Source organism: Chlamydotis macqueenii, chromosome 7 (assembly GCF_036417535.1).
Source record: "Chlamydotis macqueenii isolate bChlMac1 chromosome 7, bChlMac1.mat, whole genome shotgun sequence".
In the NCBI taxonomy this organism is placed as follows: domain Eukaryota; kingdom Metazoa; phylum Chordata; class Aves; order Otidiformes; family Otididae; genus Chlamydotis; species Chlamydotis macqueenii.
Genome location: NC_141562.1, coordinates 33,796,504 through 33,815,471, shown reverse-complemented (window position 1 = coordinate 33,815,471; position 18,968 = coordinate 33,796,504). Strand labels below are relative to the sequence as shown.

The 18,968-nt window shown below is 41.8% G+C and overlaps 1 protein-coding gene across 1 annotated transcript in view; it reads right to left on the bottom strand.

The window, feature by feature from the left end:
- The window catches only part of GRK5 (G protein-coupled receptor kinase 5), a 158,877-nt gene that overhangs the window by 16,127 nt on the left and 123,782 nt on the right, over positions 1-18,968 (bottom strand). Inside the window, exons 5-9 of the mRNA XM_086751872.1 lie at positions 12,336-12,436; positions 9,286-9,378; positions 6,153-6,216; positions 5,491-5,631; positions 4,190-4,380 (exon numbers count right to left, since the gene is read on the bottom strand). Of these exons, the coding sequence (XP_086607998.1) occupies positions 4,190-4,380; positions 5,491-5,631; positions 6,153-6,216; positions 9,286-9,378; positions 12,336-12,436 (590 nt within the window). The remainder of the gene's footprint in view (positions 1-4,189; positions 4,381-5,490; positions 5,632-6,152; positions 6,217-9,285; positions 9,379-12,335; positions 12,437-18,968) is intronic.

The following is an 18,968-nucleotide window of genomic DNA, read 5'->3' as shown; positions in this document are numbered from 1 at the left end:
TCTAGTCCTGCAGGCCTTGTAAACCAAGCCCTATAGTCCTGTGTGTTGTTACATCTCTGTGACAAAAACTTTTGTTAAAAGAAAAAATATTAAAAATTTTAAAATACTTCATTTGCATATGAAAATAGCAATCCATTGGGCTTACATTTTCTATGTCTGGCATTTGACTCAGGCCAAATATGCGAATGCGTGTACATGCACTTGTGCCTGTGTGTAAGAGTCTCAGCTAGTTTGAAAAATGAGGGGCAGAGGGAGGAATGTTGTGCCCAGATTAAAATTCTTCTTACAAACATTTGTGAAACTCTACTGCCTGTGTGGTTTGGAGCATCGCCATGAAAATTGGCAAGGTGGTCTCTCTGATGTCAAAGATGTGCCTTTTACTGCTCCTGTGAAAAAAAATTTCCCAAATCTGCCAAGCTGTAAACTTCTGGAAAAAAAAAAAAAAATCTCAGTTTTCATGTATTTAGTGGAGCCTTTGCAGGTCATTCTTCTGAAAGGTCTGTCTGCACCAAACCCACTCTACCAGCTGCTGCTTCTAGATGCTGCCTATGCCAACCACACTCAGCTGCGGCCGCTTTCCGCATCTGGAAGCTGAGCACAACTTTGCTGTCGTTCCTGGATGCGGTGGGCTGCCGTCAGGGCGGGAGCCAGGTGGGCTCCTTCCCATCCTCTCTGTGCTGCTCAGCAGGGACGAGGCACGGCCTGCTGTAAGCGCGGAGCCGGCATGAAGCCAGCCTCCCATGGGATGGGACCTGGAGATGTCAGAGGGAAGATGGGGATGTGCTGGGCAGGGAGCGGGGCTGCACTGGCTCAGAAGCCTGAAGAAGGCACCAGCGTGATGGGGTGAGGCTGGGAAACGCATAGTGTTGCAATTCACGACACCATGCCCTGGCTTTTATCTGATGGACTCCTACTGAAACACAGCGTTTTGCCTGGTGCAAATCCAGGAACTGCTTGGACTCCTTGCATTTGTGAACCAGCTCGATTTTGTTAGCTTCCCAGCAAGACGCATTTCTTTTCAAAGAGCAAGGAGAGAAAGGCGTACAAGAGAAACCCTCGCATGAGGAGATCAGTGCGTTGCACAGGGTCTGTGCAGGAGCCCGCCTCGTGTTTCAGGCTGTACCACTTTAGTGTGGTGAATTTTCCTGTGAATGGAGAGGGGTACTTTATAGTTTTGACAATGCTGAGATTTAAATTTCAAAACTTGTCTCGTTTTTATTTATTATTTCAAGCAAGAACAGAGAGCACTCTTCTTGCTTCCTTCAGATCTCTTGACTTCTCAAGATAAACTTCAGCGGGTGCCCAGTGGTACCAAGTCTACTTTCCAAATAAACAATACTGAAATATGTGAAGGGCAGCTGAATGCAGAGGAGAAGCTGGGATTTTGTTTAACATGCCACTGTCGGCTTTCCCTGCCTATCAGCAGAAGGTTTCCAATGCTGGAGCAACACGTATTCCGATTCCCTTAAGAACTATTTCCTTAAAGAACTCAGACTTCATTAGTTAGTTCATCTTCCGCTCCAGCAGTTATTAGTCCCACTTAAAGCTGTAACTGTGGCCAAATGACAAGAATCCTGCATGCACGTTGGGATATGTTGTCTCTGAATGAGAAAACGAGAGAGCCCACGAGGACTCTGACTACAGCGGTTTGGTCCTTACAGTCGTCTGCAATTTAGGGCAATTAGAGCAGGCTTTCCTTCGCCCCAGACATCAGTTGTCATTTCTGTTTTCAGATTTCTGGTTCCTCAGGATCAAGGCTGGCTTCCTTTGCGTGGCCAACACTTCCAAACACCAAGGAGGAACGTGATTTTTGTACTGGAATGTCTAGGAGAAATAAAACTCCCTGGTGGGCAGAGTTACATGTAATGATACTTCCCAATGGTACAGCTTCGTGTATGTAAACTAGTCTTGCCTAAATATACTGGAATATAAACTGTGGCACTGCGCCCACGCTAGAAAGGCGATGGTACATTGTTTGGCTGTACTAGACAGCATAAAAAACTCAATTAATCACAGTGGAGAAGGCTTTACTGTATGTTTCTGCAATGCCCAGGACAATGTGGTCTTGATGCTTACTGGAGCTTCCAGGCATGGTTGTATTGTATTTATAAATAATTTGTATATATTATATACATGTATATAAAATTTTAATATATATTTTATATATATAAATAATTCAAGGCAAACCAGCAGCTTTTTATGTTTGCCTTCCATGAAGAATCGACCCATTGACTTTTACTAACACGATGCAGTTGAGAAACGTAACGTAAGCACGATGTTTGGCAAGGGAATTCTGAATTAGATAAATCCGACTTTGAGCCTGCTTGTTCTCTCGGGTCACGTTCGCAGTGTGCGTCACATCCCCACGAGATGGGAATGGATTTTCCGATGCTGTGTTTTACTCAGAAGCATTTTGTTCATAGAAAATGAAATTAAGTCTGAGGAATAAGCGTTTTGCGATGAATTATTCACCTTGAGAAAGCGATAGCATTTAGCTGCTATATTTTATTGACCTATATAGCACTTTTCATGGATCCCAGAACACGCTGCAGTATTACAAATTAGGGGTCTCTGCAGATGATCCTAAAATATTGCTAGAAAATGTCACCTACAAGGATATAATATCGTTCATCACCAAAATGAATGTGTCATCTGAGGTGTAAACTAGCAGCTTTTTAAAGAGTAACTTGAAAACAACTGCTTAAGGAAGTAGGATGCCATTTATCTCAGAGCCATGTGCTATTTTAAGTGGCCAGACCTCATTTGTCTTATTAGAAAGTGGCATTAATGTGGCATTTTACCAGTGATGTTATGAATGTACCAGTCGTTTTTATCAATAAAGTATGCTTGTGATCTAGTACTTTTTAAAGAAACACTATAATAACTCCTAAAACTTTTTTTCATGTGGTAGGATGTTTTTTAAAGAAAAGGAAAGCCAGACACATCAGTCATTATTTGATTTTTCAATTGACATTAAACACTTAATTCCATTTTGTTCCTTGGTAAAAAAAAAAAAATCTCCTTCTTGGGCCAGTGCCAACTAAAGCAGCGTGTTATCTGTCTGCTCTCCTTACGCCAGCTACAAGATCTGAGTCGCAGTGAGGCAACCAAGTGGCAGTTTGCTAGAGATCTCCTCCAAGGAACAACAATACCGTCATTTCTATGCATACAAGCATATGCATAATGCTTATTATACATGGGCATATGAAATAATTTAAACTGTGGCTTAGTTTTTAAAAATAACATATTATTGTCTATTAATCATTGTCCTTGGAAGCTCTTTCATCAATTTATAGGACCTCTTCTGCTGTGAATGCCAGCAATAATGATTTCACAAGCTGGGATGATGAAGACAAACATTAAATGTTGTTTACAACTACATTGGTTGTTGATTAAAAAAAAATAAATCTTCATGGGTTCGCAAGAACTCTGTCTGCAATCACCCTGCTCATCCAGCAAGTAAACCCTATGACGCCCTGGAGAAGTGCTTGTATCGAGCTGCAAGCCAGACTGGAAGCTGAGAAGCTGAAATTTGTCCATCTCGAAGCTGGCTGCCTGTCACTGCGCTGGGCAACGCCCTGCCCGCTGGCTGCACCCACGGCGAGTGGGACGCTGCCAGCAGGACGCCTCCGTCGCAGGGCTGGGAATGTGCCTCCTTCCGCGGCTGGCACGCTACGGCCACCATCACCATCCATCCAGCTAATCAAACCAGCTTGCTTCCTAGGGTGTAAATCCATGCCTTGTGCCTCCAACACCCTCCTGCGCTAACTGTGCTCCCTCTGGGATAGGAGAGATGGTTTTCTCCACATCTGATGTGCCGTGGGCCCTAATGCAATATAATCTAACTAATTAAAATAGAGGCTTGAAGTGGAATGATCTCCATTTCACACCAACTAGAAACTAGATTCCTTAACAAAATCCCTTTAAAGTAACTTTCATAATTGTCTTATGTCACTCAGTGCATGCTGGGGTAGGGTTTGGGCAGCTTTGTGTTAGTTTTGTATAATTTAGATAGTGTATTTAGTGAAGCAACTGCTTCCTTCAACTATTACTGAATCATACTGTATTTGTACAGGGCTCTGCCAAATTTCACCCAAAGCACTGAGGCACCTAAGCTGTACAGCATCACCATGAGTAGGGAGGATGCAGGCAATTCTTTTCTACCCAGAAAAGACTAGAGAGCGCTTACCTGTACACAGTATTTTCTCTGTGTAGGTCTTCTAAGCCACAAAGAATCTCTGCTGCGTAAAACAAAGCTCTTTCCTCCTCAAAGCCTGGATTTCCCATGTTGTAGATATGAAACTTCAGGTCACCTCCATTCATTATGGTCAGAACTAAACACAGTGCATCCTTTGTTTCATAGGCATAGGCTAAATTGACCTAGAAAAACATTTGTAGCATAGTTGTGACAATTCATTAGCTGCTAAGGAGAAAGAACTAACTTTTCATTAAAGATTTTCTCTGGAAAAGGGAATAAATACATTGACTAAACTTGATATGGGCCTTAACTGCAATAGCAAACATACATTTTAAAAGTACAGAAAAATCAGATGTTAGGACTTTATAGATTAATTTGTTGAATCAAGCCTACTCGTGGTTAGAAGCCCTCAAGGTTAATGCTCAGACAGCGTCACAGGATGGACAAACATACTAATTCCAAGCGCACTTCTCCATGTAAGAGAAATCTTAATCGTCAAGGGAATCTACACCTCCTGCTCCACTACTTTGCTGGATAGCTGTCAAAAAACTATCTTGGTAGGTTCCCAGGAAGGCCCAGTCCTGTGGTGGTCAAAGGGACCATCACCGAGGCAGGAAGGGCAGCACCACCCCTACGAGACTCTGGTGGGTGCCCCAGGAATGAGCAGACAAGCCAAAAGCTACCCATCACTTTTAAATACGTGCCATCGTCTTTGCTGCTGCCAGAGATAAGTAAACATCTTGCATCTGTTGTGTTCACAGTGTTTCCTAAAATAAGTATAAATAACGTGACAGATGCTGAGATAACAACACCTTTCTAAAAAAAAAATCTAAGGCAAGTTTTTAAAGAGACACAAGAGCTGGCACAACTACGTCAGGCAGATCAGCTCTGCGTCACCGGCTAGATGCTTCTGTTATCCAATCTCTTCTGATCTATGTGGGCTGAATCTCCTTCAGTCTCCTCCAAGCTCCTCTCTCCCAGACACTGGGAATTCAGGTAATCACGCTGGATAAAAATAGCTCAGCCTGATGCAGCCCTGATGCAAGTCAAGGCTGTGAAATGCATCACGTTCCCACAGCAGGAACAGGCACCTTGGCTGGTGCATTTCTCACAGACTGGAGACTAAAATGGGACTCTGCAAAGGTGCGCAGAGCAGGACTAAGGTGCAAAGCCAAGGGATTCAGCTTCTGGCACCTTTCCTGCTGCAGGAGTTGGAAGAGAGATCAGGTTCAACAAGAGGTAGTGCTCAGCAGGTGAGCAGGGAGCTGAGTGCTGCGAAGTTCAATACTCACTACAAACTGACTATTGACTTTTTCTAAAATCTGCTTTTCGTTTAGCGCCATGGATTCGCCTTTCCTCTTTTTTATTCTCTTCTTCTCTAATCTCTTGCAGGCGTACATCTTCCCTGTGGCTCGGACTTGGCAAGCGCAGACCTGCAAATTAAAGAGAACAATTGCTGGGTAAGTCGAAGCTGCGTCTGGGTTGCACTTTACTCCTCACGATCTGAGCTGATTGAGTCCTTTTAAGGTTAGAGACAGCGGCATAGGCGGGGGCGGCTGGGGAACTGACTACTGTTTCCAAACCTGCTGTATAATATTGGTTTAATTATTTCACTTTCCTCCGCCTGCTTCCTATCCCACCTCCTTTTGTCTGTGCAGATTGTAATCTGCTCAGCCAAAGCCCGCCCGCACCTCCTCTGACGCTGCAGCCCAGGCAGCGACCTCCAGCCATCAGTAAAATACAAATAAGGGTGTGACCCCAATTCCGCTGCGAACGCAACGGTCGAATACAAAATAATTCTCAAAAGCGTGCTTTTGGGATGTCAGTGTCATGAGAGGTTAAGTAAGACTGTCAGCAATTAATGAAAATCAGCCTCTGTCGCATCAGACTCCTGTAACCTGCAGTGCCTGAGAAGTAAGAAACGCTTTTAACAGAAACTTTCAGAATTACTCACCTCCCCAAAGCCACCTTTCCCCAGTACCCTGTACTGCCGAAACGTGTTTTTCGTTACTGGTTGCCTGGAAGAAAAGGAAATAATAAAAAAAAAAAAAAAAAAAAAAGCCAGACTACATTTAATGCACTCTCTGTGATTTATTTATTTCAGAGCATACTTTTGAAAAGCAAAATAGATAAATATTATATAATCACATTATTTCAAGTTAATCATATAATAAAATATAATATATAATTATGTAATTACATTACTTCAATACTATGTATGGCTTGAACTTTTCAATTCCAACATATTAAGCTGTAATAAAATACAACACATTAGTGAGTCATCAGTATAATCTCTGCTAGCAAGGACCAAGGAGGGTTCTGAATCTCCATTAGACAGCTTTGGCCTTTGTTAAGCAAAGAGGAGGCCTGAGAGCTTCCAGAAAGATATTAAATCTCATGATATACAGGAATTTTTGAAGGGTAGTGCTGGGCTAATACTTTATTGCTTTGCTTGGTCTTCAAGATGAGAAAGAGAGATCCAAAATTCGATCCTCCAGAAAATATTTCTGGTGTCTTGACCTTAAACAAAACAGCAAACTGATGTGAAATGGGGAAAGAAATAATCCCAGGAACCAGAGAAGTGGGCTTGGAGATGGGCTTGGGTGCCATTCGTGGGAGAGGAGAGCAGGAAGCCAAGCCCCAAGCCCATCTGGCCCCACCTGCCTCCTGGGAGAGCATCTCTTTCCTATTGAGGGCCAAATTAAGGGTTAAAGAAGTCTGTCTGTCTTTCTGAGGGCAGAGTGCTCCCAAACAATGGCTAGACACGATCCCTACATGATCTCACAGGATTCCCACAAAATTCTGCTCTACCAAAAGAGCTCCAGCCCTATATCTAACTTACACCACGTTTGTTGTCATTAGAGTTTTATAACGTGACAGGAGAAGAACTCTACAGTCAGAGAGATCCAATTTGGTATCCACCACTCCATCACTGCAGTTTTACAATTGTATTAGCAGTCGATACGAATATTCCTACCAGCTTTGTTTTCCTCTGGCGGGCAGCCAGTCGGCAGAGGGAGCACAATAACGTGGCTGTTCCCACAACAGTGATGATGAGGTTGATGACAATAAGGAATAAATGTTAAAGTGAATCGTTTCATTTACGTTCATTATTGTTTTTAAAAGTGGAGGAAGAAAAATATGCAGAAGGCCAAAACTAGAAGAGGCAAAGATGCTATTTTCAGGCGTCTGTGAAGATACTGCAAATGTTATTGAGTTAAAAGCAACAATTAGCAGCGATAACTACATGCTCAGCAATGCTGCTGGAATAAATGGACTGTTTGACCCCTCTGTTGGAGCCAGCAGGTTGTCAGAAGGAGCTGTTGATCACTCTGTGCCACTAGCATCTCTTTGCTAATCCTAAAAACTGTTCTCCCAGCTTCTTAAGCCGGAGAGGCACATCCAATAGCTTGTGATGCTTGTTGGGGGAATGGAAAAAACAAATCCTCAAAGCATTTGAGAAAATTCCTTATCCCAAATGTGAAAATAGATAGGAAATAGCCTGGCTAGAGATGAATCATCCGATGTTTTTTTTTAATTGAAATGGAAGAGCAAATGCTGGATTCAGTAAAGATGGCGTGTGGAGCATGTCTTGGCACGAAACGACTCTCCCCTCTGCCCATCGCTTCCCTTCCCTCTTGTGCAGCAGCTTTGTAGCTTTCCAGGAGAGGAACTGGCACAGCTCCTTTGATCTCCAAGGCATCACGCTGATACACACCGCTCATGGATCTGGCCCTAATTCGTCTGCCGTAATCGATTCCATTTGTGGAAACCGGGGCTTCTTTCAACTCAAGGTCACTGTTATCCAGCAGCAAACGTCTGCTACAGCTCTCATTGATGGGGAGAAGGCAAAGGCCCCTTTCCTTGCAAATCAATATCCACTAAGGCTGCCTGGTTATCAGAAACGTGTAGCCAACAAATACAGTGTGAGGACCCATATGCCGTATTTGTGTCTGTTTATAGTGACTTAATAATTGTAATAACTGGTCCAGACAAAAAAGTTACCACATTCAGAGCACAGCTAAACATAAAGACAACTGAAAGTGCTGAATGTATTTTAATCATACCTAATGTACATCACACCATTAAACAGCCAAACATTTGAGATTTAGAAGCCAAAATTGTCTCCCTGGTGTTTTGGGGTGGATTTTGGTTTTATTCTTTACATCCCTAGTGAGCATCATCTGTTTCAGTCTTGCTTGGGCATGGTGTTTGCAAACACAAAAGCCAGAGACTGGATGCATATCTTAGGTTTAGCATTTTAGATGCACAGGGGTAGGTTATAAAAAAGTGCAACGTATCCTTCAAGCTGTGCCACGAGTAACTCACGGTGACAGGGTCTACAGTGAAATTGGCCACAGACATTTATCAGATCACAGGAGATTTGGATTCCTGTTTTTTATGGGCTGTAGGTCTTTTCCTATTCACTCGCCGTGCATGGGCGTACCGTGCAAAACATGTGCCCAAGCTGCTTGCTGGAGCACGTCACCTTCGGGAGTGCAGTGTCCCTCAGAGAGAAGGGAGCAGCTGGAGAGTATTTGTGGGTGTAAGCACATTCACGGAGGATGAAGGAGCTCTATACATCTCCCAGAAACCAATCACGCTCGTTGGATGGTCACAGCTGGAGACTCAGTTCACAGTTAAATTGAGTCTAATGCCAACATAACCATGACTTTCCTGCATGGCATCTTCCTGTGGCTAAAGCCATTACCTCTCCTTGAACCTTCCGACAACAAAGACTTACAAACAAATGCTAAAATTAGGAAAGCCCTCCTGGAGCTCTCTGGGAGAGCTTGCCTGGAGTACAGCTCAGGGAAACAGGGAACAAGTCTTGATGGATCTTCTTGAAGGAGAACAGTGAAAAGAGGGAGAGAATCTCTGCACAGATTAGGCCATAAATGGCAAACATTAGGATGAGGCACTGTAACACTGTAAAAAGGCCAAACTGTCTTTCCCTTCAAGGCAAAGGGAGCAAACATTTACTATCTCAGCTGTCAGACTTTGACCATATTCTAAAGGCTTGGCATGGAAAGTGAAAACAAACCTTTTGTATTCATTTTTAATTCTAAAAAGATTGTGACACTTACCTTTCCAACCACTTCCACTGGAGAAACCTGTCGAAGTACATGCTGTTTAGGTATTCTTGGAATGGTTCCCCACTGAGGTGGTCAAGGACAGATCTATCTCAGATGAAAAGGATATATAAGTATTTTATAATCCTGAACTTGCAGCAAAAGAGAAACAAAACAAGGGGAGAAAATCCAGACTTCTTCTACGGCAGGATCATTTTACTCTCACTTTATTTTGTACTTTATTTTACTCACGGTTTCAATCTAGGAACAAAGTAATATGTTTGATGGATTCATAACAGGAGGGCTTATAGAAGCTGAATAGTAATATGTACTGGTTATGCCTGCTGAAAATTAACAGGTCATCTCCCACTGGCTTCAATGGACTTTTACAAAGGCTGTTAGTCACTAGACAACAAATATCTTTGCTTCTGTTAGTAAATTAAGACTGGCTTAACACAACACCCTCAGGAACTGAGCTCCTGAACTTTGAGGGATGTTTACATCTGGATTGAAAAATTCTGGCTGAAACCCATTTCTGTCAATAAGGGACAATCAGAGGTGTTATTTTGAGAAAAAAAAAAATCAATTTCAATTCCTGCTATACAGAAGAAGTAATAACTGTGATTAAAGCCAAAGGGCTTTTCCTAACAGCTATGTGCTTTGTAGAGCAAAATAGAGGAAAGAAGGTCTGAACAGGGATGTGGATTTGTTTCTTGATCAAGAAAAGAATTTTGGGGCTCATGCAGTGGATGTAAAGTATTTTGCATAATCAAAGGAATAAAGGAATGAAAAGGCCAAGTTCGCAAATGTGAGAAATAAGTATGTTGCTTGTGACAAGCCACAAGCAGCTAGAGACCAATAGACATCCCATAAGGGTTCAGAGCTAAGAAAAGATGGGCTGAGCTGAGAGATGCCTGAGATGAAGGTGGCCATGTTGTTTAACAGGGGGTGGTTGACCTGCTGGTTTTGGTTCTTGCCTTACTCACTGGACATCCACCTCTACTTGTAGCATTGGTGGAGACAAAACTTGGTTTTGGGTGAAAAATGCCCACCAGAAATGAGTATTTCCGTCTCGGTATATACAGACACTTTGTATACACTTTTGTGTCTGTATCTAAAGGTATACAAATGCATTTTTAGATTTTGCTGGAGGAGGAAATCCTCTCTGGAGGACTACTCTGGTTTGGGAATGGATAATCTATGTCTTACCCTGGGGCAGCTCTAGACCTGAGCAAACAATTCATCTCAAATAATGTGTCTCCTCAGTATAGTCCCTCCCTGTTCATGAGCTACTATTAATAAGTTTTTGGAATTTCTCAGCTGTTCAAATTTTTTTTTTTTGTAATAATTCTTGCACCATCAATCTGGAACAGGCAAGTAATTGCACATATTCAGTATCCAGAAGCCAAATTGTTGTTGTCTTCATTAGCTTTGATTGGACACAGATCATACGGTTTCCCCTAAGTGGAGTCAAGCTTACAAAATAAAATAAAAACTTAAAGTCTTAACGAGCTTTAACAAATGCCCAAATTCAAAGCCAAAATTATAGAGGAAATTGGAGGGAGGCAGAAGCAGACAGTCAAAATATGAAAGGTCAAAGCAGAAACTAGAGTTATACATGCATTTCTCCTTCAAACTGATGTTATCTACGAAGACGTGTCTGAAACTCATCCCTGTTCCTGCTCTACAGGGTAGCAAGCTTCATATTTGTATGTATGCCTCCCTTTTTTGGTCTGACTGCGAACTCTTCCAAAATTAACATTATTCAGTACATTTAGTAAACACCAACAGCAAGTTTTTAAAACTTCCTTTTGACCCCATTTCAGTCCATGTGAAATGATCAGCATGTTTATTAACAAGGCCTCAAACCGGACTAATTTATCCGTTTCAGTTGCGTCGAAGGAATGGCTGTTGGTGAATACGGGCCTGAATTAAGCGGTGTCCAACGCCAGCCGATTCCGTTCAGTTAATTAAAAGTTGCACGTATTTTAAAGAACAATAGCTGCCTTTCACCACTTGTTTGCTTTTTAGTTCCCCTCTTTGGCAACAACAAAGTGCATTTTAGAGGGAACTGTCAGCTTTCAAACCGATTTGAGAACTGGAAACAGGAATCAGGGGGGTTTGTGTCTAGCACAGCTCTGCCTTTGTCATTGGGACTGGCACACACAACTGGTGCGAGTTATATGAGCATCTCTACATGACACCAGGCCAATGCAAGGCAACTGGTTATGTTATAAGAGAAGGCCAGAAATAACCCACATCTCCTACCAACACAAAGAATAACTGAAAACAGAAAAGGTCAATGAAATGAGTCAAAACAATGAATGACAGCGGAGCGAATTTTACAAATCCCCATTACATCATCCAGGGAAAACAAATCGTGCTCAGCCAGAAACCACATGGGCCAGCTTGCGATGATCCCTCCCTTTCATATTTTTATTGGTCTATGATCTACTGGCGTGAACGTGCTCCGGCCAGTATTCACAAATGCAGATTGCATACCTGGAGCTTTAGTGCATAATGGTACAAATCGCCTCGCCGCTACACAAACTGATAAGCCTTTTCCCAGACAAAGGATGAAATAGTGCACGTTCATTTGAACGTCACAGGCAGACAGAAAGCATTAAAAAAGCCCCATTCTCCTGGTGAAGATTTTGTGGAAAAGCCATGCGGAGCAAGTTTGCACATTCCTCTGTCTAAATGGACTGTACAGCCACTTAATTTTTATTCACTTTGAAACAGAGATGTTTTCTTTGGATACATTATCATTGTAGCTCTTTTCACACAGCATGAAAGCCATGGCTGGTTTGCTTGGCGAGAACACTCTGTCAAATACCTGAAACACTAAGTGCCTGTATGCAGTGTATATAATGGCATGGAAATATTTGTTATATTTTGTTCCGATGAAATGACTTCACCGCATGTCAGCTGTGCCTCTAGGATGATGAACACAAGCCGAAGATACCTGCTTCGGGTTCAGGCTGAAATGTCTCTCTTTACCTGACACATTCCTGATAAGCTGCTGACTGCAGCCCTGCGACCTGCGGGTATCGAGTTATACTTACTTTGTACAGTGAGAAAATAGCTCTTTGCAGGGGCTGTTTTCGAGTTTCTCCTCCGTCTGCTGGATAAGATCTTGACTGACTTCGGGAACGCAGGCTGGAGACTGGGGAGGGAAGAGAGGGGCGCGTTATCTCCGTGATGAGGTGCAGATTCTCCTCTCTCAATGTCTAAAAGACACATTCATTATTTATGCCCTGAGCTGCTTCCATTCAATTCCAGCGGTTGTGTAAAAGCAAAGGAGCTTTACGTCAAACAGCAGTAAAATAGGATACCGTGGCAACTCGCTCCACATTCCACTCTATCCTCACATTGCTTTTTTGCCTTCTCCTCTACCTCCACCTCCTTGCCCAGCCTCATGAATATGTAAGACCCACTCCTTGCCAATCCTTTGAACTGCTCCCTTGCATCCCATGAAAAATGTGCTGGCCTGAACTGTGTACGGGCCATTCTCTTAAACAAAAGAGAATTTGCCCAGTGTTTTCACTTCATTGATGATTCATTGTGCTGTCTGAAAAACTCATCTTCTTCTTTTTTTTTTTTTTTTTACCAGCAAAGGAAAACAAGAGCAGAGCACTGGTATTTAGTGATTTATATATAAATAATATAAAAAGATGCTCGCAAAAGTGTATGGACACCTTAATTCATCATTAAGACAAAAATAATCCAGCAGTTTTAAAATAATCATTTCAAAAAGGAACTCTGCCAACCAAGCACATAAACTCTTTTCATCCTCTCCTCCCTTTAGAGAGAATGTACATTCAGCCCCTTCAAAGCTCCCTTACCAAAGAGAGGTCTTTTGCAGCATGCCCTGATGGTTAACCAGTTTAGGACCTTTGGGACTAATTATCTATAAAGACAGTTTTTAGGGAGTCCACATTCTTACTCATTGACAGTATACTGTAATTATGTCAAAAAGTGTATATGCATGTGCATGCACCTATTTATAGATATTTCTCTCATTGACGTGAAAGTCTCTTTATATAACAATTGGATTTGGGTATTTTCAGTAACTTCAGCCATAGATGACAAAATCCGCTTTCCTTGCAGAAGCCTTAACACTCAATAAGGTTCCCCATCTCTGGCCACGACCACCAGATGTGCTGAGTGGGTGGGTCACACAGCATCATCACTCGTTCCCAGCCAGATGTTCTTGTTAACTCACCCTGAGCTGGGGATATCTTGGCAAGCACTGAAATGCATTGCAGGCAGAGCTCAGAAACACTGGGAATGGGGACAGAGCAAGGGGCAGAGGTGGAGCCAGAGAAAACCTCTAGCATGGTGAAAGCTGAATTAAGTCTTTTATCTTTTCCTTCCCACTGCTGAAATGTGAATATGATCCTGGTTGTGACATGAAAAAGTAAGTTTGTTCCACTTGAATGTTTTTGAATAGGAACATGGCTTACGAAACTGTTTGTGCATGCTGCGTAGTGCGGTCTCACTATTCAACCTTGACAGACAATCTGCAGAACATGCTGGATATCTTTGACCTCACTGAAATATTTCCTCCATATATTTTTCCATTTCGTCAGCAAAAGATATCTAGGGAACTCCCACTTTTAATGGCAGACAGAGTATATTGATAATAATTATGAAGTCTCACAGTTTCTTGAGAGGTAGGTGAGCCTCCATATTATAATCTAAAAGACGAAGAAACTGAGACAAAGCCAGATTTTCTCAGCTTGATTGGCCACTGAGTTTGACAGGAACTGAAAACTGTAGAATAACTCTCAGTAAATCAGACAACTTACAAAAATTCCTAACTGTAGATGCCCATGACTAAAGCTAAGTCCCAGTTTTAGTTCAAGAGAGTAAGTAGAGGCAAGAGTGAAGCAGTGAAAGAACTAGGAAAAAATCTCAAAAGTCCCGTTTTCCAGTCTTAGAGCTGCTGCATTGAAACTACTGAAAAAAAAAAAAGAAAAAAAAAGGCTTTTAAAGGAATATTCAGATAGGAACCAGAGCCTAAAGATTAGCAATATTTCAGTTGCTTTGTGCTAGGAACCATATGAATCAATGCCTGTACTTTATACTTTGCATACTCCGTGGGGTGTGCTACAAAAGCTCATCAGCAACCCAAAGCTTGTTCGTGGCTGCATGTGTTCATTGCTCCGAGACGTAGTTATCTTGAACATCTCTGATTTCCAGGGTATAGAAACACCACTGAACTCCATAGTCTTGTTACTGCTGTGAATCAGGAGTGTCTTATCTGACATGAATGGAGCTGCAGTTAAGTGAAATTGATACTAGGGCCTCTAATTGAAGTTGCTACTAACTAAATCTAAGATTTGTTCAACATTTATAGGCCAAAATTGGGAACCAAAAGCTAAGTACTAAACCCCATAATTAGGTATTTAGACCAAGTGACCTTGATTATTGCTCACACGAGGCAACCTCATTTCCCAACAAGAGGGAAGCTGTCTTGAGATTAGTGTTGAAGATCATGCACAGAATGTATTAGTATAGTAATAATTCCATGAAATTTTGTCTGAGATCAAAGTACATTTAAAAATAAATTATAAGCATGAACTAAATCTTTTTCATAAAGAATAGACAAAATTCTTATAGGGAAAGTGGAGAAGAATGAGCAAAAGAAACGGTAAGACAATGTGGGAAGTATTTAAAAATGGCATGAACTTTTCCTCTCTCTGAGTTTGTGGGAGATACAGTCACCATTTGGTTTTTCAAAACCACTCATTGCTGACCTTTGAACCTTTCTTCCTCTGGACAAATTGAGAGCAAGATAACAATATCAAAGCAGGCGAAGACACAAATACACTGACATTCAGTACACGGACTAAAGCCTTACAGTGTAGTGCAAACACTTTACTAGATCACTTCACTTTCTGTAACAAAAACCCACTTTTTTTTCATAGGCTGATCATTTCCAAAGGTTTTGTAGGATCAGCAGAACATTTTATTTCATTATGCAGCCCTTCATAGGGTTCACAGCAGAGCAGCGGCATCATGTGTATGGGAGGAGCTTACCCAGCCCTTCCCAACTCCGCACACAATTGTAGGAAACCTTTGTATGATCCTTCCTGAGATTTTCCTTGAGACTTCACAGTTCCTTGAGACTTCATAGTTCCCACCGCACCCATTAAATACCCATGACTGCCATTTTCCCTGTTTAAGTTCTGTGCATACCTACAGCCTTCAAACATTCAAACAAAGACAGAAACAATTACGAGCCAAAACTGAACCCACCAACCTACTTTTGCTCCCCTGGAGAACAATTAGGTAGCACAGGTTATGAGTGCAAGAAAGCATTTGGGTCCCAAGAGCGAAAGCTTCCAAAGGTAACACTTTGGCCACTTACGGAAGAAAAAGTTGCTTCTTCCCTGGAGAGGTGCAAAAGATTTCTGCAGCCCTGAGGAAATGGTTATTAACACTGTTCTCCCGCTGCATTATGGGTAAGGGCTGTAAAAGCAAATTCAGCTTTTACAGGGGAACAGAGACACTTTTTTTGAACATATTAAATGTCCTGTGGCAGTTAGGAGAGCCATACGCTGTGATTAAGACCATTACATCCGAGCGTGTGACAAAGAATACTCTGCGAACTCCTCAGAAACACCTGCAGAAACACGTTACATTTTCCTGTATTCGAAACAGAATGCTGGGCAGTTTTAACAAGTACATTCCTATATTTTCCCTAATGGCTATTCTGTTTCCTGAAGGCAAAGAAAATGATTCTTGATCTCACTTGCAGACAACATAAATCAGAAATGATGCCAGTCAAGTCAACAGAGTAACACGAGGGTAAAGCTGATGGAACAAAACCCGATTCATGGCTCAAGACTCTGGCAGTGCAAAAAGTGCTTAAATTGATCCAACAACAAAAATTTTTCTCATCACGTTATCCTTTTTGACCAGACAGTTTAACAAAAGTCCAAAATTCAAACTACTTTCACTGGGTTTTAATAAAAATCTCCTGTCTTCTGTATCTTCTCATTTATGGCCAGAAACGGAAAACTTTCTTATAAATATTTTGACAGCAAAGCAACATCTCAGTTTTATGATGCCCTCTTGTTTAATTTTTAAGAAAAGAATGCAACTAGGAACTGGATTAGTGATTATCTGAGAAACAAGAAATGGGTACTCAGTTACTTCTGAGTGCCATTCACACACTGAGAAAAAAGTCTCCACTTCTAAATTTTACTTTTTCTAATTTAAAAGATAAAAGAGATCCTCCCAGCTGCTCTTCCATTTCAACAAATGGCAGGAAAACAGCTGAAATGTCACCCACTTGTTCAAGGTTAGTTGTGTTCATGTCCACGAAAATGAATTCAGAGATCGCTGTTCCTTCCAAATTAAGCCTTTGGGCCTGCAAGATACTTTTCATATTTTTCTGAGGGGTTGAATGTGACTTCTCCCCCTTCCTCTCCTGTTCCCTAGGATGCAAGCACTGATAAATGGCACGGTGGTTAGGTTTGAAGCTGCATGCATCATCACCCATAAATCACCCATCACCCATCACCTTGATGGGAGCTGGGAGCATCGTAAGCAGAATGCAGTTTGGTCTTTCCCGCACTATCGCAGTTGTCCCTGGCAGCCTGGATGCCAGGAGACCCATGCCACACACCAGCGCGTGCTGCATCTGTTAGCATCCGTGTCCCAGCGCTTAGTCCCTCACCAAAGTACTGAAAAGAAGCAAAACCTGATTCAGATCAGATGAAAGCTTCCAGGCTGTGTAACTCCCCGTTATCTGTTACTTTGAACGTCATGTTGCATCACTATACTTTAAAATGTAAACTCTTTTTTTTTTTGACAGCTCTGTAAGATTTGCTACAGGCTACTTCACTCAGCCCTTGAAGACACAGTATGTGTTGACCTTCACTGAACAGGACAGCAAACAAATAAGCCTTCCCATAAAATCATCTCTATACATTTGCCATGGTACTCACGACATTTCTCCGATGGTGTTTCCCCTGTGACTGTTTGAGAAAGCTACAGAGAGCTGACAAGAGCACCAAGTGCCTGGAGGATTGAGAAACATGTTTGGGAAAGTAATGCCAAAGGGAAGTGTTGAGGAACTAGATTTGTTTAGTCTGGAAAAGTAAGAGTGAAACATGATAAAAGTCTTTTAATATAGAAATGTTTTTAATAAAGAGGGCAGGGATCAATTATTCTGCATGTTCTGCTCTACACTGGGGCAATGATGAGAAGGAATCCACTTAATTGGATAGGAAGACTTTTTTTTTCTAATTTTCCACACAGGGAAGCACAAGAACAGGCATATGAATATTGTGGAATCTGTTCTCAGAGGTTTGAAAGACCTCTGAGGGCAGACAGACATCTGTTGATGATCTAAGTGTATTTGATCTCTCCTCAACGCAAGAGGCTCTCGAGCTCTCTCCCAGTCCTTTGTACCAATGATTTTTCAAAACACCGGACTCTGTCAAACACAGGCACACGGCACGGCCCTGAGAACAGATGAGGGAGTTTGTGTGCTGAGTGCTCACCAAAGGAAACCTGGAGCTCTGAGCAAAGGAATAATTATCTTCTTTGCAAATGAACCATCCTGCTTAAAAGACACTTGTCTCAATCACCACTGTCTCCTACAAAAAAAAAGAAACAGCTCGCAGAACCCTGAGCTTCAGATCAGAGAAAGGGATAGCACTGACTTTGGTCAGACTGACTTTGCAAGAAACAGAGCAGCTCCTCAGTCTGGAGGTAATTTTTTGTCCTTACACAGTGCCTTTAATCTAAGAACTTCAAAATATTAAAGTTTCATTGCATGATTAAGTCTTCATGAGCTAGGTGGCAATCTCACAATATTTTACAGAACGGTGAACAGGGAGGTTAAGAGTTGTGTTTTGCAGAACGGTTGATCATCATCTGTGACTGAAATCAAAGAAGTCTCACTGAGATAAATGAAAAGTAGAGATGCTCAGATTCCTCAAATCAGTCTATTTGTAGCTTGTAATTAGTGAATAAGGAACAAAAATCTAGAAATACAGGCTTTCATTTTCTCCCAACTCTTGCCAGTAGATGTGAGTCATCACGGTATCTTAAAGCACGACTGTTCATCACTGCAAAAATTGTAGGAAACAGAAAGATATCACACTCTTTAGAATGAACGGATGTCATGCAAACTTCTGTCATAAACACAAATGCTTTCCTGGCAAGTTTCAGACTTGCAGCCATGATATTGAAACACGAGGAGTTATTTTAAAAGCCACTTGCATAAAACAAATAATGTGCAGCATATGTTATGTCTCAGGTTATGAAAACATTCCACAACAAACTAGCTTAAAACAATTAAAAATGTTTCAGTCAATGGACAAAAGTTCAAGCCATAACTTTTCTTGAGCTATCTCCGGTTCCAAGCACTTCTGTCTTAATGATGTGTATTTTCAGATGTTGACAGCAATTTTCCACATATAATCTACTGGCAAATCTCTACACAGATTTGTTACTAGTAGAGACCTCAAAACTATGGAAAAAACAGGCTAAAATGAACTTTGGTGTGAGATGGTGCATGGTGGTAGGAGAAGAGTTCATACACAAAAACCTGGAAATACTGTGAATTATGTTGCAGCATTTGATTTGCTCTCACAGGGCCGTGACCCAAGACCAGAAATAGAGAGAAATGGTTTGCGTCAGGGATAGGAAGTCTGCCACATGCAATGCCATTCCTG